The sequence below is a fragment of the Rhipicephalus sanguineus genome, chromosome 6 (genome assembly GCF_013339695.2).
Source record: "Rhipicephalus sanguineus isolate Rsan-2018 chromosome 6, BIME_Rsan_1.4, whole genome shotgun sequence".
In the NCBI taxonomy this organism is placed as follows: Eukaryota; Metazoa; Arthropoda; class Arachnida; order Ixodida; family Ixodidae; genus Rhipicephalus; species Rhipicephalus sanguineus.
Window position 1 is genome coordinate 35,805,178 of NC_051181.1, and position 17,883 is coordinate 35,823,060.

Here is a 17,883-nt window from a genome sequence, read left to right on the forward strand (position 1 = left end):
AATGCGCACCACAGAAATGACTCACCAACAACGATAACATCTCTACTTTACAATACCGAAGAGCAGTTGCCCGGCTGAAGTTTACACACTCACTTTATTTTCGTAAGTTTAACATTAGTCCAGAAACTTATATAAGAAATCGAATTTCAAGACAAACTCGAGATACACATACTTACACTCTTAAACCTTACTTCGCATCTTTTCATGAACTCGTTCTTTCCTCGTACCATCAATGATTGGAACGCGTTACCTTTTGAAGCATTCTGTGATAATGAAAATCCTGACTTTGATAACTATGCATCTTTCTGTTTTTAACCATACAACTCAAGATCTCATACTGTCTGACGTTGTATTTGATTTGCATTCTCTAGTTGCGATTTGCATTTTCTTGCTGCCATTTTACTTTGTTCAATTGTTATCCTGTGTTCTACTGCCTTAACATGTTTTTATTGCTTGAACTTTCTTTTTATTGAAGTTACATTGTGAATTACTTTTTATTATGCCCCCCTGCTTGGTCTTTTGACCGCAGTATGGTGTAAATAAAATAAAATAAATAAATAAGGACGCTGCCGCACTGCACTATTACAGTGGCCCCTTCGGATTCTCGGTATGCTTCACCCCATAACTCGCTGGGATTGCAGCAAAGCTGACTTTGGGAATACGCTTCGGCCGCAAATGGATCGACTTGCGAAAGTGCTGGTTCGAGCCTGCGAAAATATCGCCGCGGCAGCAGGGTTGGCTTCAGTTAATTAATGCTGTTTTGGAGCTGTAATTAAGTACGTGGCACTTTAGGGGCCCGGCTTGTCGTCCATCCAGTGTCTCATGTCGCATGGTCAAGCTCAAAATCAAGTGGTCAGTACAGGCAAACAAGGATAGCAGTTCTCAAAACTGGGTTAAAATAAACGAAAAAAGGTCTAAAATAATATAATTAACAGAAGTAACCAAGAAGTAATCGCAATAATTAGCTTAAGATCGCTAAAAACGCTTCGGACACATGCGGCTGACACGCGCCGCGCAAGAGAGGGCGCCACCGCCTCGCCAAGCATGCGATTGTGCCTCCCACCGGCACTTCTCTGGCGTCTTTGTCGCTACATCTGAAGGGGGAAACAACCTGACGGAACTTGCTGCAGACAACACGTATCTCAAATGCTGTAACAAGCATGAAGTCGATAAAGCGCAGCGAAAAATAGCGCGAATGTCGCACACAGAGTTTGCGAATCTCCCTAACAAGACTCAACTTGTGCCGGGGAAACTCCAAATGCTTACCTCAAACATAGATGTTATCGGCGGTTTGGTAAACGGAGCACTGGGAACTCTACGAACGGGAATCGCTAAGTACCTGTGCTACGAACTTCGTGTTTCACAGTAGTGGAGCTGCATTTAGCGCAGGATTTAGAACTACACCAATGGCTATACAAGAACGAGTTCTTTCTTATCAAGCGGCCGTGATAGTACATATAATTTACTATGGGAGAGCAATAATCATCTGTCCTTTAAAATGAAGTGTCAAAGTTTCCACGAAAGCTCTACAACTTCAGCCATGTGTTTTTTGAGCAGAAAGTCCTAAAAAGCGGACGCCGAAGTGTTTCAGCGTCTAAAATTTCAGATGTTCTTATACATTAATTGTATGGAGCTTGCGGCGGTGCCTCGAATGACTCCGAATTATCAAGCGTGTCCGAAAAATCGTCAGTTGTCTGTATTTATTACATCGGTAAAGGGGGGGGGGGACTGTAACCAACGTAAGACAGAGCTAGTGAACACTGACAGTTGGCCAACCTGTGTGCACTAGCAGACATTAGCAAGCATTAGTTATCATTAGTGAACACTAGCTGCAATTTAACCAACCTTAGCCAGTGGTAGGAAACAGCGACTGACAGCCAACATTATCGAGTCCTAGTCAATGTTAGCCATGGGTTCGTGGCTACTACAGCGCCAGTGCTTGTCTAATCTATTCTTTGTGGTCCGTCCAGGAAGTTATCACCACCTTAAAAGCTAAAATTTAGTAGCCACCACTAGCCAACGTTAGCAAGCATTTAGCCAAGATTAGCCAGTGCTAGTAAGCAGTTAGCCAACACACAATTGCACAACGCCAGGTGACAAATGGCCAACCAGGGTTGGCTTTGTGCGAGTGATTGTGGTACGCCATGACATCTATGCCATGCCATGTCACTTTTAATATGCGATGCATATCGATATGTCTTTTAAATGTATGGCTGCAATGAATTCTTACACCATTCATGTCATGTCATGTATGACATGTATGTAACGCCATTCATTCATTACTTCATTTGTTGACCAGCCAGTGTTGGTTTGGTGCAAGTAAATATTGTACATTTCATGCCATGTATGTCATGTCATTTATGTTATGGTGTGCTTTTGAGACATCCTCGCTAAAGAATGACTGACAATTTGAAAGGAATGAAGGAACAGTGGCGTTGAATTCTTTTAGTGGCTTGCAGCATAGGTGAAGTAAAAATATAAAGCCTTTGCCATATTTTAAAGTTTTGTCTCAGTGACTATTTCTCATAATTGATTAGTAGTCATGCCTGCAGTGGAATGTCCATGCGAAAATAAGCACTTGAAATGACAAATGGCCATTTGAAATGACAAGTGATGTGTTGGGTCAGTTTAAATTACTGTACAAAAAGAGTACCGCCAATTCCCTCCATCCTACAGAGACCATGACTGACTTGCATATTAACAGCTGTGCTTGAAGATTTAACATCGTTTTGAAAAGTCGGCCTAAACATTATATGTGAATTGCTGAATTCAGAAGTCATCAGTTAGGTTGCCTTGAAGCAGTTACCAGTTGAAGAACACCAGCTAAGGCTGACTGTATTAACATTTAAGAAGCTGAAGATATAGGCCGCACATTCCTTATCTTGCGTCGTTCATGTCTTCTTGTCAGTATACTACATTAAAGGGACACTAAAGAGCAAAACGATTTTTCTCGCATTAGTAAAGTAGTCATTCACGATACCAAAAACACCACGCTTGCTGCGAGAAGACGCTTAATAAGCGAGAAAACGCTCAAAAAGAAAATACAGGTGGCGATGCCACCTTGGAATTCCCGCACCATTTGCCGTGACGTCACATATATTTGACGGTATCTGCTTGGGCCTACGTAGTTCCTAATTGGTTAAATCGAAGTACATTGTCCTTTGAGGGGGCCAGAGACTTAACATAACGACTTTGTGGAAATTTCGTCCAGCCAGTGGCGTCAAAATACGTTAAATGCTCTTTGAAATCTATTACGTCACGAATTACAATGTTCGGCGCGAAATTTAAAAATGAAACTTTGAACTTGGTTTTCTCCTCTAATAATAAACCTATGGTGGTGAAATAAACTACACAAGAGTTCTCCGAGCACACTTTATCAATCTAAACCAATTCATTGTTTCTCTGTAGTGTCCCTTTAACAAGGCCATAATCTAGCACTATAGCAGGGCTTGTTGGTGGAAAAGGGCACTTACAGGAACATGGACAAAGAACTCGTTCCATCATCTTTCATCGCCCATGTCCCAGTTTGTGCTTCTTTCCTTTCTGGAAGAAGGCAATAATCGTTTCCAGAAGAAGGCCATATGGTGTTTTAACAAATGCTGCATATTTAATAATGATGGTGCATTGTGGAGTACAGATTAGCACCTGGCATTATGTATTATACACACGCAAGACACATGCATGAGCAACGCAACCATGAACCACGAGTGGTTGCATTTGCTCGTTGGCATGCTTTAAAGCCTCTTGATTGATACTGCAGATCGTGCTAATACCTGTGAAGACTTGGTGATAAGTCACTATTTCACACAAAAAAAAAACTTAATAGAAGATAAGCATAAAACAGCGTTTTCCACCGAAATTGCATATAAGTAAAACACAGATTCTCTGATTTTGTATTTAAAAAAAACTGTTGAAAAAATACTTTACCTATCAGTGACAGGCAATGTGTGCACAAATGTTACAATTACATTCATTTAAAACACCCATGTGAGCTACAGTTATGTCATGAGTAAGAGAATGATTAAGGTAAAGCAGCTGTTGTTTTTCACTGACGAACCTGAAACTGCAACTCGCGAGAATCAGTCAAGCAACTCATGACATCTGCCAGGTTTGAATGTAAAGCAATTGAGCTTTCCCTTGTTCTTTCTTATAGGCTGTTCCCATGGGGAAACAACTGGACTCCCAAAGGTGAAACTCGTGCCAACATCTGGGAAGGCAAATTTCCAGTCACAAACACGGCAGAGGACGGCTATGTGGGCACAGCACCTGTGAGCATGCTTTTCTACATATGTATGAAACTTGGAGGCGGGAAAACGAAATTCATTTTGTGTTCTTCAACACGTGGCATTTTTCATACTGGGAAATTATAAATAAAAAGAAAAAGTAAGACATCGCCATAGTGTCAAGTGACAGTAACAAAAGTTGTGCAAAGTATGTTGGTCAGGCTACATGTACGAAGTATTACATTCAAGTGACAGTTCGTATTATTCAGATAGGGCGACTGAACAGAACAGAATAGGCTTGGATAGAATAGATACTGTGTATGTGATATCAAACACACTGACACGCGTTCATGTTCTCTGCCATTGCGACCGCGTTTCTCAGGATAAAACTGTTAGTCGTGTTATTACATGGCGCAGGCTGCGCCTGAATGTATTAGAACATTCTCGAATGTTTTCTAATTATTTGTTCATGTTGCGCGCAAGACGCGAGTAAAGTTCATTCTAGAACTTACGCCAGCATCAGCAATAATGCAGGAATTTCGATGGAGCATGCATAAATATCTGCACATTTTATCTGCAGATAAGATTATTCATGACCAACGACTGTACTCACGGCTATCATGTGACTGTGAGCATTAGTCGCTTTGTTGTGCACAAATTCGCCCAATAAATAGTTAAGTCTTCGGATAACGCCTCTGGGATGCTCAGTCCTTTACAGTCACAACTACACCAGAATAGTTTTTCAAGGATGAAGCCTGGAGAATTCCCCACCATCACACACACACTAGAAGAAGCACGGGAGGGGGGGGCAAGGCATGCACCTTGTCCCATCATTTTAGAAGTGAGCACGTGGCTACGTCACACTAAAAACACCCAACAAATAGTACCTTAGGCCTTTATGAACAAAGACAAAGTTTGCGTAAGAGCCATTTCTTGATTCAGCAGAATGCGGTGTTGGGCTAGTTGGTTCACACCTGAAACGTAGCATTGGCGCAAGAAACTACATGGAAAAAATGAAGAAAGCGCTCTTTCTTCCTTCTTCATTTTTACCATATAGTTTTTCTGCGACAGTATTACACTTCAAACATTTCTTGATGCATGCACATCATATCTCCGCATGTTTTGACTGCATGCAAGAAAATTGCAGTGTAGTCGGCATCTGTCCCGTGTCTGATCCTGCCATTGCGTCCACTGCTTTTCCGCACCTTGGGCAGCAAAAAAGTACACTGAGACGATGGTTTCTGCAGGTGACTGCTTTCCCAGCAACCAAGTTCGGCCTAAAGAACATCATCGGCAATGTATGGGAGTGGACTAACGACTGGTGGAACACTCGCCATACGAGCGAACCGCAAGATAACCCGGTAAGACATGCTCCTGCCTGCCCTCCGAGTCCGTCCACTGTACACCCTCTGTACATAATTTCAGAGGTGAACATTCGGCAGATGTATGCGTTGATCTGTAATTACATGAAAGAAGAGAGGTCAGTGTGACACGCATATCAAATATTTATATTGAGTACCTGACGTTCAGGAGCCACAGTGGCTCCTTCTTCGAGGGTGAAGTCAACAGCGTCGTTTTTATGGCCTCCACTTTCATCTTCCCTTAATGCGGATAGCGTGCTTGTCAAAGCATGTTGAACAAGGTCCAGCGTCCCACCAATAGCTGAGCGATAGTTGAGCTCCTCAACGCAAGAAATCGTGATGTGCAGCAGGAATTCATTCATTGCGTAATCCGGTATTTACTGAAGCAGCGTTGTAGTGGTAGGTGTACACACATGTATTTTTAAATGCGTAAGCATTTCTATGCAGACACAACGATACAGCTGTGTATCCGTCCGACTGTCTGGCATATAAGACTAATCGCTATAAACTTTAATGAATACCAGCAGGTAATGAAGCCAAGAAAGGTATAGTGGACACTAATTGTACTGTTTTTTAAGTATATTACAGTAAATGTGATATAGATGTGAAGAAAGTAAAGTGGACGAAAAGACAACTTGCCGCCGGTAGGGCCTGAACGTGCAATCTTCAGATTATCGGGTATTTATGTGCATGCGAACCTGGGAGTGTTAGTTAGCGCCGCTCGCAGCCATGATGGCGAATGTGGATCACTCTCGTGTTGCTACAGGTGTTTTCCCGAACTTCTTTCATTTCTGAAATACTAAAAGTGCGAATACAAATGAAATACGCAGTGGTTTGTGTTTTGTGACCTTTTTAAGCAGATGAATGAACCGTTCTCATGCGCATGAGTTTTCTCTGCCGTCACATATGAAATACTTCCACTCTGTTGGCGCCACGGTGACTTACGTGACGAGATGGACCTTGCGCTCTAACCTTTTAGCGGTGATGCTATGAAGGTCACTGAGTCCCTTCGTACACTGACTTACGATGATAATTATCATAATCATCGGTCTATTCTATATGTCCACTACAGAAAGAAGGCCTTTCACAATCATAGGTCAGTTGGAAGGGGGGACGAATTACAGCGGCGAAGTTTTCTTTATTTCTGTTACGTGTTCAGTGCTCCTGCAATTAAGATTATCGCGCGCGGGAGAGGTTCTCTAAGCCGCTAAAGCGACGCTTTCGTGGCTTGTGCAACACCTTTCCCGAGAAGTCTCCAGTCCAACGCGCATATATCAAACCTGCAAAAAATAATAACTGAAATGAGTATGGTATGCCGTATAATTTTTTATAAAGCTTTTCAGGAATTTGCTGTATTTTTGGTGCTCAGATTGGCTTCATCGCATTGCTTTGCGATAATGCAAGGAAGCCAACTTCGCGGCAATATGCGGGGCATTTTTTGTAGCTTATTTTTCCTCGGTTTGTAGTTGGGGGTGCGGGTGGTACGAAGGGGCGGGTTCAGGGAAGAAAGCACGTGATGGCAAGCGGTATTTTCTACTCGCTCTCTGCGGGACCCTCCTAATCACACCGCTGGCTTTCCCACGCACATGTAGGAAAGACCCCTTCCGTGAAAGAAAGCCAACTTATTGTAAGGGAAAGCCAACTTGGCGCGTTTCGTGCTGCCCGATGTTAGATATAGGAAGTGTTCCGGCTATTTTTGTTCGATGTACCCATATATTTTCCTATGCATTGATGTTAAAGTACAGTCATGTCGAAGATATAGTTCGATATAAATAGGGTTCCGTGTTTTCGGAGTTTATTTTTCTTGAAATCCGGAGGGTGTGTTTCGGAGTTTATTTTTTTTTATGAAATTCGTCGTTTATCGGAGTTCATTTTTTGTAAATCTCGAATTCTCCAAAATTCGGTGTTTAATTTTGCATTATAAGCTGTTGCAAAGTCTTCTTATTTATTTTATTTCCAATGGAAATGCGTTGCATTGTTGCTGATAGTCCTGTTTTTTTTTTTCTCTTCTCCTCACTTCCTGCTCATTTACCCTGTTAATAAGGCTGTTGGTGTGCGTTGCTGTAAACTGGCCAAAGTGTACTTTTCGGTGGAGAAGGGGCTATATAGTCAAGCTGCTTCTCAGATTCTTCTTCCGGCCTCCCTCATCTTCTTGATGAAAAAAAAAGGACATATATTATTATTATTATTATTCTCAACACTCCGAAATTTAGGTGAAATAATATCTGAACACGAAAACATGTGAACACACTAAGTGTATTTTAGATGTCTGGAAGGTTCGAACGCGCAAACACATATGCATACAAGCACAAATCCTTAAATACAAAACCCCTACGTTTGTTAGTATTACAACCTTAAATAAAATGCAAGCATACTTTACGATGTTGCTGCGGCTGATGGAGGTGCGCTTCTTTCGATTGATGATTGTCTGCCTTGAAAATGCCCTTTCAACGTTGAAAATGCGCTTTTAAAATCGGAGCTTATCGGGTAAATACGAATGGTCAAAAATTTTACCGGCGAGTGTTTATCGGATTTTTTCGGATTTATCCGAAAATACAGAGCCCTAGATATAAAGAATAATTCAATTTATCCGAGTTCGAAATAGTCACGTTTCACTGTACCGCTATCGTCAGTGCAAATTCGAGTCTGCAGAGCATCATATACTAAGGGAGCGTGGAGGGGTACAAAAGGGGCAAAGTATTACTCGTGGCCTTTCCCGTCCTCCCCCTCTAAAAACAGTTGCACCATTTCGGTAGTCTTTTTGTCTTGCAACAATGATCGCCAGACGGCTTGCTTTTGTTCCCTTTTCTTGAAAACAGGACACCCGCCAATTTCCTGTGAGAAAGGCCATGTCATGCTGACAGCGTACATTGCTTTCATGACGTTGTAGTCCCCTGGCACATTGCTGTTAACGAATGAAAGGGCACGCAAAATAGATGACGGTTATTGTTGTGAAACAGAAAGTTCCCAGAGTAATGTAGCTGTTTGAGGGAGCACTTCTGAAAGCTCTGACTGCACTATCAAGTGCAGTCTGAAGAAGTCTGGTCAGACCGAATCATTGCCAAAAGAGACGCACGCTAACTAAAGAAAAAAAAATACAATAAAGGAGGTTGGCCTGGATATGTTAGTACAGCGCAGGCGTTCTCGCAGTTGAAAGAAATTTGAATCAGTGCTTTTATGCGGTGTAGTTTCTGAAGGTAGTCATAAAGGTTATTTTGTGAATTATTCCTATGGCGCATATATTCGTGCTTGTCAAATGAAATCGGAATGTTTGGAGAAGTACTTACGCTTTTGCAGCGACGTTGCGTAAGGTGGTTTATAGACCTGCTGTTTTCTATACTTAATCATGAACCAACCAGCCCAAATGCGTACCTTATAGACCTCGTTTGTTGCATATGTTACCAATTTAGGTGATCGTAGGGCGTGGTGCTGTGAAGCAGTACGCGGCATGCAGTCATCTTGATTAATAGGTCTATCGTTTGCACGAGAAACATGTGTAGAGTGCAAGAAGTGAGTTATCTTGGATCCAGCGCCATGTCATATGTGAATTTAGTGTTCGGCGTTCAGCCGAGCCGCACTATCTTTGCCTGTGCTTTTGTTAATCCTGCGGCCATCTCGCCCATGGGCGTTGCACGATGTTCCAGAAGAGGCGTATACCGGCATTGCTCTTGGACAGCCTCGCTGCGTTCAACTTTCCCCTCGTCGAGCACACGTGTCACTGGTGGAAAACTGCGGTATAGATCGAGGGTCTCGTTTCTTTGTTATAGGCGCGTCCATATGCAGCCGAGAAAAGCATAGGGGGCAGTAGTTGTAGTTTCTAATTGAATTGTACTAATTATGACAAAAACGGAAACGAATGAAAGTGGGCAAACACAAAGGACAACTTGCCGTCGGCACGGACCAAACCCACAAATTTTGAATTCCGTATCTAATGTTCTACCAATTGAGCGTTGGCACGTGGAAATGTACGAGTTTCTCTTTAAAAAAGCGTTCGCTAACATGACTTTATTGCGACAGCAATTATATGGACATTCCAGGCGCATTTTTTGCCGTCGCCGTGGGGTTCCGTACAAAGTCCAAGGGTCATCGCCCCACTCCTCGTATATTCTACGCGCGAGTGAAGGTGCCCAAGGGCAGCCGACGATCGCGGCTCAAGCGGGGAGCCAAAGCGCAAAAGGCCCATGGTGGGTGCCGTAGGTGCGAGGAACAGGAAGCGCGTGCCTTGAACGGTCGGTCTCGGGCTCCCTATCTTCACAGGGATCAGCAACCGACTGACGCATTTGTACATACATACTGTGTTGTAACTGCTCCAGTTGCGTTCAAGCGATAGGCAGCACCAAGGTCGTTTCGCTCGCCGCAGCGGCCGAGTTTCCTTACCCAGCGTTTCGTTCAGTTACGTCAGGTCTCACGCGAAAGGAGTTAGCTCTGCACTTCGTATAACATTGCGATTTGTTGTTATCACATTCATTGATTCGCCCCTCTGCGGAAATGTGACACTCTGTTACCTCCGTCGCAAGCCTGTAATGAACAGAACAGTTAGCCCAGCTGAACGTGAGAGCGTATACTTGTCACTTGATCAAGCCATTCTTGTTCGTGGCAACTTATGACGCAACATCAGTCTATGACAGCGTTTCATGGTAGTGCACCCCGCAGTGGCACTCACCTTCATTTCTTTTCTTTTCTTTTATTGCGATAGCAATTATATGGACAGTCTCGGCTGGTTTTCGCCGCCGCCGTCATGCACCGTATATGTATAAGTATATATTGTGGCGAAGCAATTGGTACTGCTTAACGGTTGCGCTCGCCAGCGGCTCCTAGTGGGTCGTCCTTGCTGTGTCGGCGGCTGGTGGTCCCGACGAGGGAAGCAGACGAAGACGACCGGCTCGACGAACGCGGCCGGCGGGGACGCCGTCCAGCCCCGAACATGCGGGTTGGCGCGAAGCGCCGAAGAAAAGAAGTACGTCCGCTCACGAGTACTGCTCACACACTCATTTTATTTACAAGTGCGCCGGTAGAATAACGACACCAGAGCGGCGCCCCCTGGCATCTTACAAGGCATTTTCAAAACCGAAACCAAAACACCAACATAACAACCATCCCCTCCTCGAAAAGAAAAGTGTTCTGAACATTCACCTATACACTCTGGGTATACTTATCGGAAAAGTGCACACTAGAATCCGAATGTCATATTGACCGGAACAGTTCAAAGATGCGTACCAATGCACTATACAGAGGCATACACTGTTTGTCGACATGACAAGAACCTTGAATACGGCACACAGAAATTCACACCCTATTATGAATGTCATGAATACATATTGTCACAATGTACACGGAAAGTCAGTCCATGTATTGTCTATAAGCACTGAACACTACACAAGCACAGTAATGATACATGATTAAAGAACCAAGAACCTGCTATAACACTTAACTAGGTGACATAACCCTCAAATCGCCGCGGCTTCTGACGTTTCCGCTTAGAGCGGCGCCTCTGAGGCGTAGAAGCAGGTGACTGTGCACCCTGGTCACTCGTGTCCTGATGTGACGAATCAGGAGCAGAAGAAGATTGTAACGGCTCGAAATGAGCGCTTGAATTCGCGGCCTCATCTTCTAAGCTCGCAGCTTGAGCTTCGAAAGGACTTTGGGGAACGGAGCTCGCAACGTGAGCTTTGAAAGGACTTTGTGGACCGGAGTCCGGTTCAACGGCCTCAGCCGTATTGGCAGGTTCGAACTGAACCGTTCCACTTGGCGTAAGTGTTCCAGCTACGCCTGCTGGTAAGTCCTCCCCCCTTGGCGAAGAAGTGTCTGTACATGGAGGCCACATGTAGTAGTCTGATGCGTAGTTGAACGGAGTGGAAGGGAAGTGATGGAAGGGAGTTTTAGGTGTTGAGACCGAATCCGTATGGAAGATAACAAGGTGCGAAGCGTTCCATATGTTACCATCACTGAGACGAAAAGAAGTTGGGCCAACCTGACCCATGACTTTGTAAGGGCCCCGATACTTTGGGCGTTTACCCGGCACACGAACTTTGACTGAATCGCCGATCCGAACTTTGGATGGCTTAGCACCTCGACGGGTGTCTACATACTGCTTCATTGCTTGTTGACGAGAGAAAACTCTGTTACGAATTTGGTGAGGCGAGGGAGCTGCAGGATTGCGATGCAACGACACTATGTCGAGAGCAACTCGTGGTTGCCTACCATGAAGGAGCTGAGCAGGAGACACTCCCGTGGTGCCTTGCGGTGTGAATCTGTAAGGAAGCTAAGCATTCGGTCAAAACTTGTTTGAGGGAACGGTGCTCTAATTGTGCAATCTGGATATGTTCCTTCAAGACGCGATTAAATCGCTCGATTTGCCCATTGGATTGGGGATAGAAGACTGAAGAATTCAAGTGCTTAATGCCCCTTTGCGAAAGGAAAGCCTGGAACTGCTGGGACTGAAATTGCGGACCATTGTCCGTCACTATGGAATCTGGGAAGCCTTCCCGGCTGAAAATGGAAGAGAGAAATTCAATAATGACCTCTGAAGTAACTGTATGTGTGAAACAAATCTCCGGCCATTTGGAGTGGTAATCAATGAGGGAAACGATGAACCGAGCATTTTGTGGAACATTATGCAAAGGACCGATGATGTCCATGCCGAGTTTCTGCCAAGGCCGATCTGGCCATTCGACTGGCTGCAAGGGAGAGAATGTAGGTTTGGCAGACTTATCAGCTGCCTGGCATATGTGGCAGCTATAAACTGCCTGCTCAACCTGTTTATCTAAGGCTGGCCACCAGTACCTGTCTCTAAGGTTCTGTTTGGTGCGAACAATGCCTGGATGAGCCTCATGTGCAAGCTGTATGAGCTTGTTGCGGAAAGAAGCAGGGGGAATCACGCGTTCATCGCGGAAAAGCAAGTTGTCTACACAAGACAGTTCCTGTCGAACTGCAAAGTAAGGCAAGAATTCAGCAGTAAGAGCACTCTTGGAAGGCCATCCTTCACTTGAATATTTCAGAACCTGAGACAAAGTAGAATCTGCAGCTGTAGCTGCCTGAAGCTCAGTTTTAGTGATGCATGAAGTAACTAAGGAAACAACTTCCTCATCCCTCTCTTCAGTAACCGGTATCTGGAGAGGAAGGCGCGACAGGGCATCAGCAACAACATTATTAGAACCTTTGCAATATTGAACACTGAAATTATAGTACATGAGCTTGGCACACCAGCGAGAAATGCGAATGGGGCGGCGGCCTTCAGATCCTGCAGAAAGAAGAGCAACTAGTGCTTGATGATCTGTACGTAATGTGAAGTGCCTGCCCCACAAATAAATGTGCCACTTTTCACAGGCGAACAAACATGCGAGAGCTTCACGCTCTCCCACTGAATACCTGCGCTCAGCAGGGGTCAAGGTACGAGATGCAAACGCGATTGTGGTCAGCTGATCACCTCTGAGTTGTTGAAACACTGCTCCCAGTCCAACATCGGACGCATCTGTTGTGATGACGATGGGGAGCTTGTCATTGAAGATACTAACAACTGGCTTTGAGGCCAGGATTGATTTAATGCGAATGAAACTCTGCTCAGCTTCAGCTGACCAGGAGAAAGGCTGTCCTTGCCGAAGTAAGGCACGCAGTGGTTCAACAACATCGGCATAGTGCGAAACAAATTTGGCATAATATCCAACAAGACCCAAGAAGGATTGCAAAGTTTTGGCATCACATGGCCGTGGGGCATTAACAATGGCCTGGACTTTAGATTCAACAGGTGTTAAGCCACGGGAACTGATATTGTGCCCCAAAAATTGCAATTCACTCACTGAAAAAATACACTTATTATTTAACTTCATACCACATTCACTAATGCGGTTCAGGACAGTATGTAAATTGGCATCATGCTCCTCGCGAGTACGTCCCCACACCAAAATATCATCCAAATAACACAGTGCGCCAGCGCAACCCTTAAGAATAATAGCCATCATTTTCTGAAACACGGCAGGGGCAGATGCAAGCCCGAAACACACGCGGCGAAAACGAAACAAGCCTTCGTGCGATACAAATGTGGTTAAGTCCCTGCTGCACTCGGAAAGTTCAACTTGGTGATAAGCGGACGCGAGGTCCAACTTAGAAAAACATACCGCTCCGGAGAGCTGTTGAAGAAGCTCTTCAATGTGGGGAAGAGGAAACCCGTCGATGATGATCGCCTTGTTCGGTTCCCGTAAGTCGACGCATAGTCGAAGAGATCCGTCCTTTTTCTTCACGACGACTAGCGGCGATACCCAGTCGGAAGCAGAGACAGGCTCGATGATTCCGCTGGCTTGAAGGCGGGACAGTTCTGCGGAGACTTGCTCACGAAGAATAAGAGGAATGCGGCGAAGCTTGGCACGCACCGGGCACACACCTGGTCGACGCGTCACTTTATGCACAAAACCGCGCACACAACCCAGTTCACGGGTGAACAGGTGGCGGAATTCAGAAGGCGCGTTGGCCGGAAGATCATCCTGGACGTCGACTTGAGCACACGTCATGGACGCACCGAGGATATTGATGGACAAGGCTTTGATAGCATCACGTCCCAGAAGCGAGCTACCAGTAGCAGTGACATAAAAAGTAATGAAAGCATTGCGACTGCAATACGAGACCTGAGCAGTGAAATAACCCAAGTTGTCTATTATTTCCTTAGAATATGTTTGTAGAACGACATGCGAGGGCGAAAGCCGAACATTGGGAAAATGACTATGAAAGTCAGCGGCACTGATTAAAGAAACTGAGGCACCAGTGTCCACGAGAAATGTCAAGGGCACGTTGCCCACTGAAGCTACGACGGTAGGCTCGGACGTTGTGTGGAGGCCATCCACATTTAACACCGTGACCGTATTGGTCTGAGCGGTGCTCGAAGAAGCGGACGAAGAACCTGATTCATGAAGATTTCCTGGACGGGAATTGCACACGGACTGAAAATGTCCAATTTTTCCGCACGCACGACAAGTGCGGTTTCTCGCCGGACACTGCGCAAAGTTGGCTAAATGCCGTGCCGATCCGCAACGAAAGCAGTGTGCGGTTGAATTATGCGAAGAAAATTGAGCACGCGAGTCCAAAGCTCGGTGTTGATCCGGAAAAGCTGCATTCGGCGGCATGGAGTCGCCATGTTGACGGCTTCCTCGACCCCGCGACGCTGAGGGGCCGCCATGTTGACCGCCACGAAAGGACTGTGCAGGCGGGTGGCCATGTTGACCGCCGTGCCGAGACGAAGAAGAAGGGCCGCCATGTTGGCGCGTCCCGTGAAACAAAGGACCGGCGCCATGGCCCCCCGCAGCAGAAAGTTGCTGCACTGAGTGCGGAGCGAATTGCTCCAACTGCACACGGACAAGTTCATCCTCTCGCGCAATCGAGAGGGCTTCGGAAAGAGTGATGGATGATCCTTTCTGGAGGAGTCGGCAACGGACATTTTGCGACGCGACGCCAATAAAGAGCTGCTGCCTGATCATGTCATCTTCAAGCGCGCCGAACCCGCAAGACGCGGCTAGCGACCGGAGACTAGCTATGAAGTCTACCACGGGCTCACCGGGGAGCTGACGACGCTCTTGGAAGCGGAGGCGCGCGACATAACCACAGGACGTGTCTTTAAAATGGTCATCGAACAATGCAAGTGCGGCTTGGAATACGTCAGCCGACGCAGGCGTCTCTGACGCGTTGGCGGAACTCAACGTCTGATAGAGTTTTAGACCGGCGTAACCTAATGCGTTGATTAAAAGGGCTTTCCGACGCTCGGGCTTGGCGGCGTCCTCCCCGGCAGCGTCGGCGTAGGCCTGAAAAATTAATTTCCAGTCAGCCCACGGAATTGGAGGGTCCCCGGGCGTAGAAAGGAACAAAGGCGGGGGAATTGGAGACGCCATCGTTAGGAAATAATTGAAGGTGAAAGCCGGAAGAAGGATTGACGCCAGTAAACACCGTTTAGAGAAGCAAAGGCAGCGTCGATTGAACAGGAAGAACAGAGAAACGAGGCGACGCCGCAGCCACCATGCGAAGAAGAAAGGCGAGCGGTTAGGCTTAGCCTGAGCGGTTCGTTACGGAAGGAAAAAAGTAGAGTTCACAGCAGAAAAAAACATGGATGATCCCTCTGTCATAGGAATCGGTATAACACGAAAGTGAAACGTGTCTTCGCAGACGTAGTTGAGCGTTTGTTGCGCATTCTTTCGCCCCAAGGGCGATGGAATGAATGCTACAGCAACAAATTGTAATGTCACGCGAAGAACGGCAAGCAGCTCGAAGCTTGCAACGCGCTGCTCAAGCAGAAAGGACGCGCGGAACGAACATACACAGGATGAGAGCGAACTAACTGTCACATTTGTAACTTATTTCTGCGTGAGCACCGTGCTCCTTTCGTAAAAGCAGCCGCTGCAGTGGGCCAAATGACCTTCCTGCTCTAAACGCGAGACGTACAAACCACCGCGATCACGAGATAAGCGCCCGCACAAGCGACAACGCCCTGTAGACGCGGTCGCTAATCGCAGCGGCAACGGCATTTGGAGAGCGCTCTTCTACGCTCTTCTAAGGTCCCTAGATAGGGACCTTACGCTCTTCGAGCCCGTCGCGCCATCTCGCCAGTGATAACGAAAACAGTGTAACATACATCTCTGAGAACAGGCGACCACGCCCTGTAAACGCGGGCGCTCGTCGCAACAGTGGTCGCAACAGCAACGACCTTTGAAGCGCGCTCTTTTACGCTCTTCTAGAGTCACTAGAAAATTTTCAGAGTATCGCATCTGTTTTCCGCGCGCCGCCGCCGACGCGATTGGCTTACTCGCGTCACGTGACCTCTCGCCGCCATATCCCTTCCAAGCGCTTTGGGTGCAGGCGCGTTGAATGCACAGCGCGGCCGGACATTTAGCAGTACCACGCTCCCTAGAAGTACTTCGTCGCTTTTTTAAACGAGTCTTGCAGATGCCAGAGAGTAGCTCACCAGTAACCGAACGTTGCTGGTGAGCTACTCCCGGAATTTCGTATATTTTTGCATTCTGTGTGGGAAACATTAACGGCAAAGAGCGTCGTTGTACGTGGCTGCATAGTTGGCCGCGGAATGAATTCGCCCCCCTCGAAGAACACTCCTTTCTGCAGTGAACTATACAAACTTTGCTGGAAAACCTCTCATGCAACAGGATACTTAACCTTTTCGGTTCGCTATGTTCAGCGATATTGAAAACTACATACATACCTTTCTATTTTCTCGGCTGTTTATATCTCGATCTGTTGAACAGATTGTGCATGCATTTCGAGTTATAAGCGTGTCACGCACGAGAGCGAAATCGAAGATTTATTAAAATAATAACTGTTTACTGTATACCTTGAAGGCAATTGTCGCATGATCATTTGCCACTGCGCAAAACTGAAGCGTGGAACTCTGTTGATAAACTTGGTATAAGGCAATGTTATTAAGCGTATTTTATTTTTTTCAAAAAAGAATGTTGCTTATGCTGCATTGCGCCGAGCGTACCCTTACAATACTGTTTAGTGGGTGAGAAATGGTCACAGAAAAAAAAAAAGACGGCTTATCCTCCCACGCATTGAGGGAATCGATTTCATGCGAGACCCAGATCTATATACATACTGTGTTGCAGCAGCATGCGCGTTAAAAAGTTTCGGGATGTGCTATTTCTGATCAAGATAACATAAAGCACTGCACCGAGGAAGTTTTAACAAGAGTGCATTACGAAAAAAAAAATTTGAAATTAAAAGCAGTGCAGAAACCGAACCCCAGCCATTTACGCGCTGGCAACGCCAAAAAAAAGAAAAAAAAAAACTTTTTTGGTACACAGCAAAATATTTGCAAATGCACTGCAACGTTGGGAATATTAAGGAGACAAAAAATAGGAAATGAAACAACTGAGTAGTGACGTCAATCATTTTTGATGGCCTATTTTCTAAGTATCTGTTAGGAAATGACAACGTATTCGCAAAATAAGATGCACCTTACCTACCGCACGCCGATTCGCCCATGCGTTCGGCTGTTGGCGTTCCGAACCGAGACAAATACTTCACGCACAACTTCCACTTACCGTACACACACTACTTCTATTACAGATAACACCCAGCTGAACAGCAAGCATGGTGCGCAAATAGGATATGCGTCAGCGATCAGTCGAAGGACGCAATGCTGAATGTTCTGGATGTTCGATAATGTTCTCGAATGCGCTATGAAGTGAACCTGAACACCGACTGCAAAGCTAGCGCAAACAGTCAACATTCACCAAGTGTCGAAGTAAATGGCATCTCGCACGGTCATTACGCTAATGCAACTATGTCTACAGCTCCGGACCTTGCGA

At 45.7% G+C, this 17,883-nt stretch overlaps 1 protein-coding gene across 1 annotated transcript in view; it reads left to right on the forward strand.

Moving 5' to 3' along the window:
* LOC119395690 (formylglycine-generating enzyme) overlaps positions 1 to 17,883 on the forward strand; it is a 100,489-nt gene that overhangs the window by 59,202 nt on the left and 23,404 nt on the right. The window contains exons 6-7 of the mRNA XM_037662693.2: positions 4,154 to 4,268; positions 5,471 to 5,584. Coding sequence (XP_037518621.1) covers positions 4,154 to 4,268; positions 5,471 to 5,584 — 229 coding nt within the window. The remainder of the gene's footprint in view (positions 1 to 4,153; positions 4,269 to 5,470; positions 5,585 to 17,883) is intronic.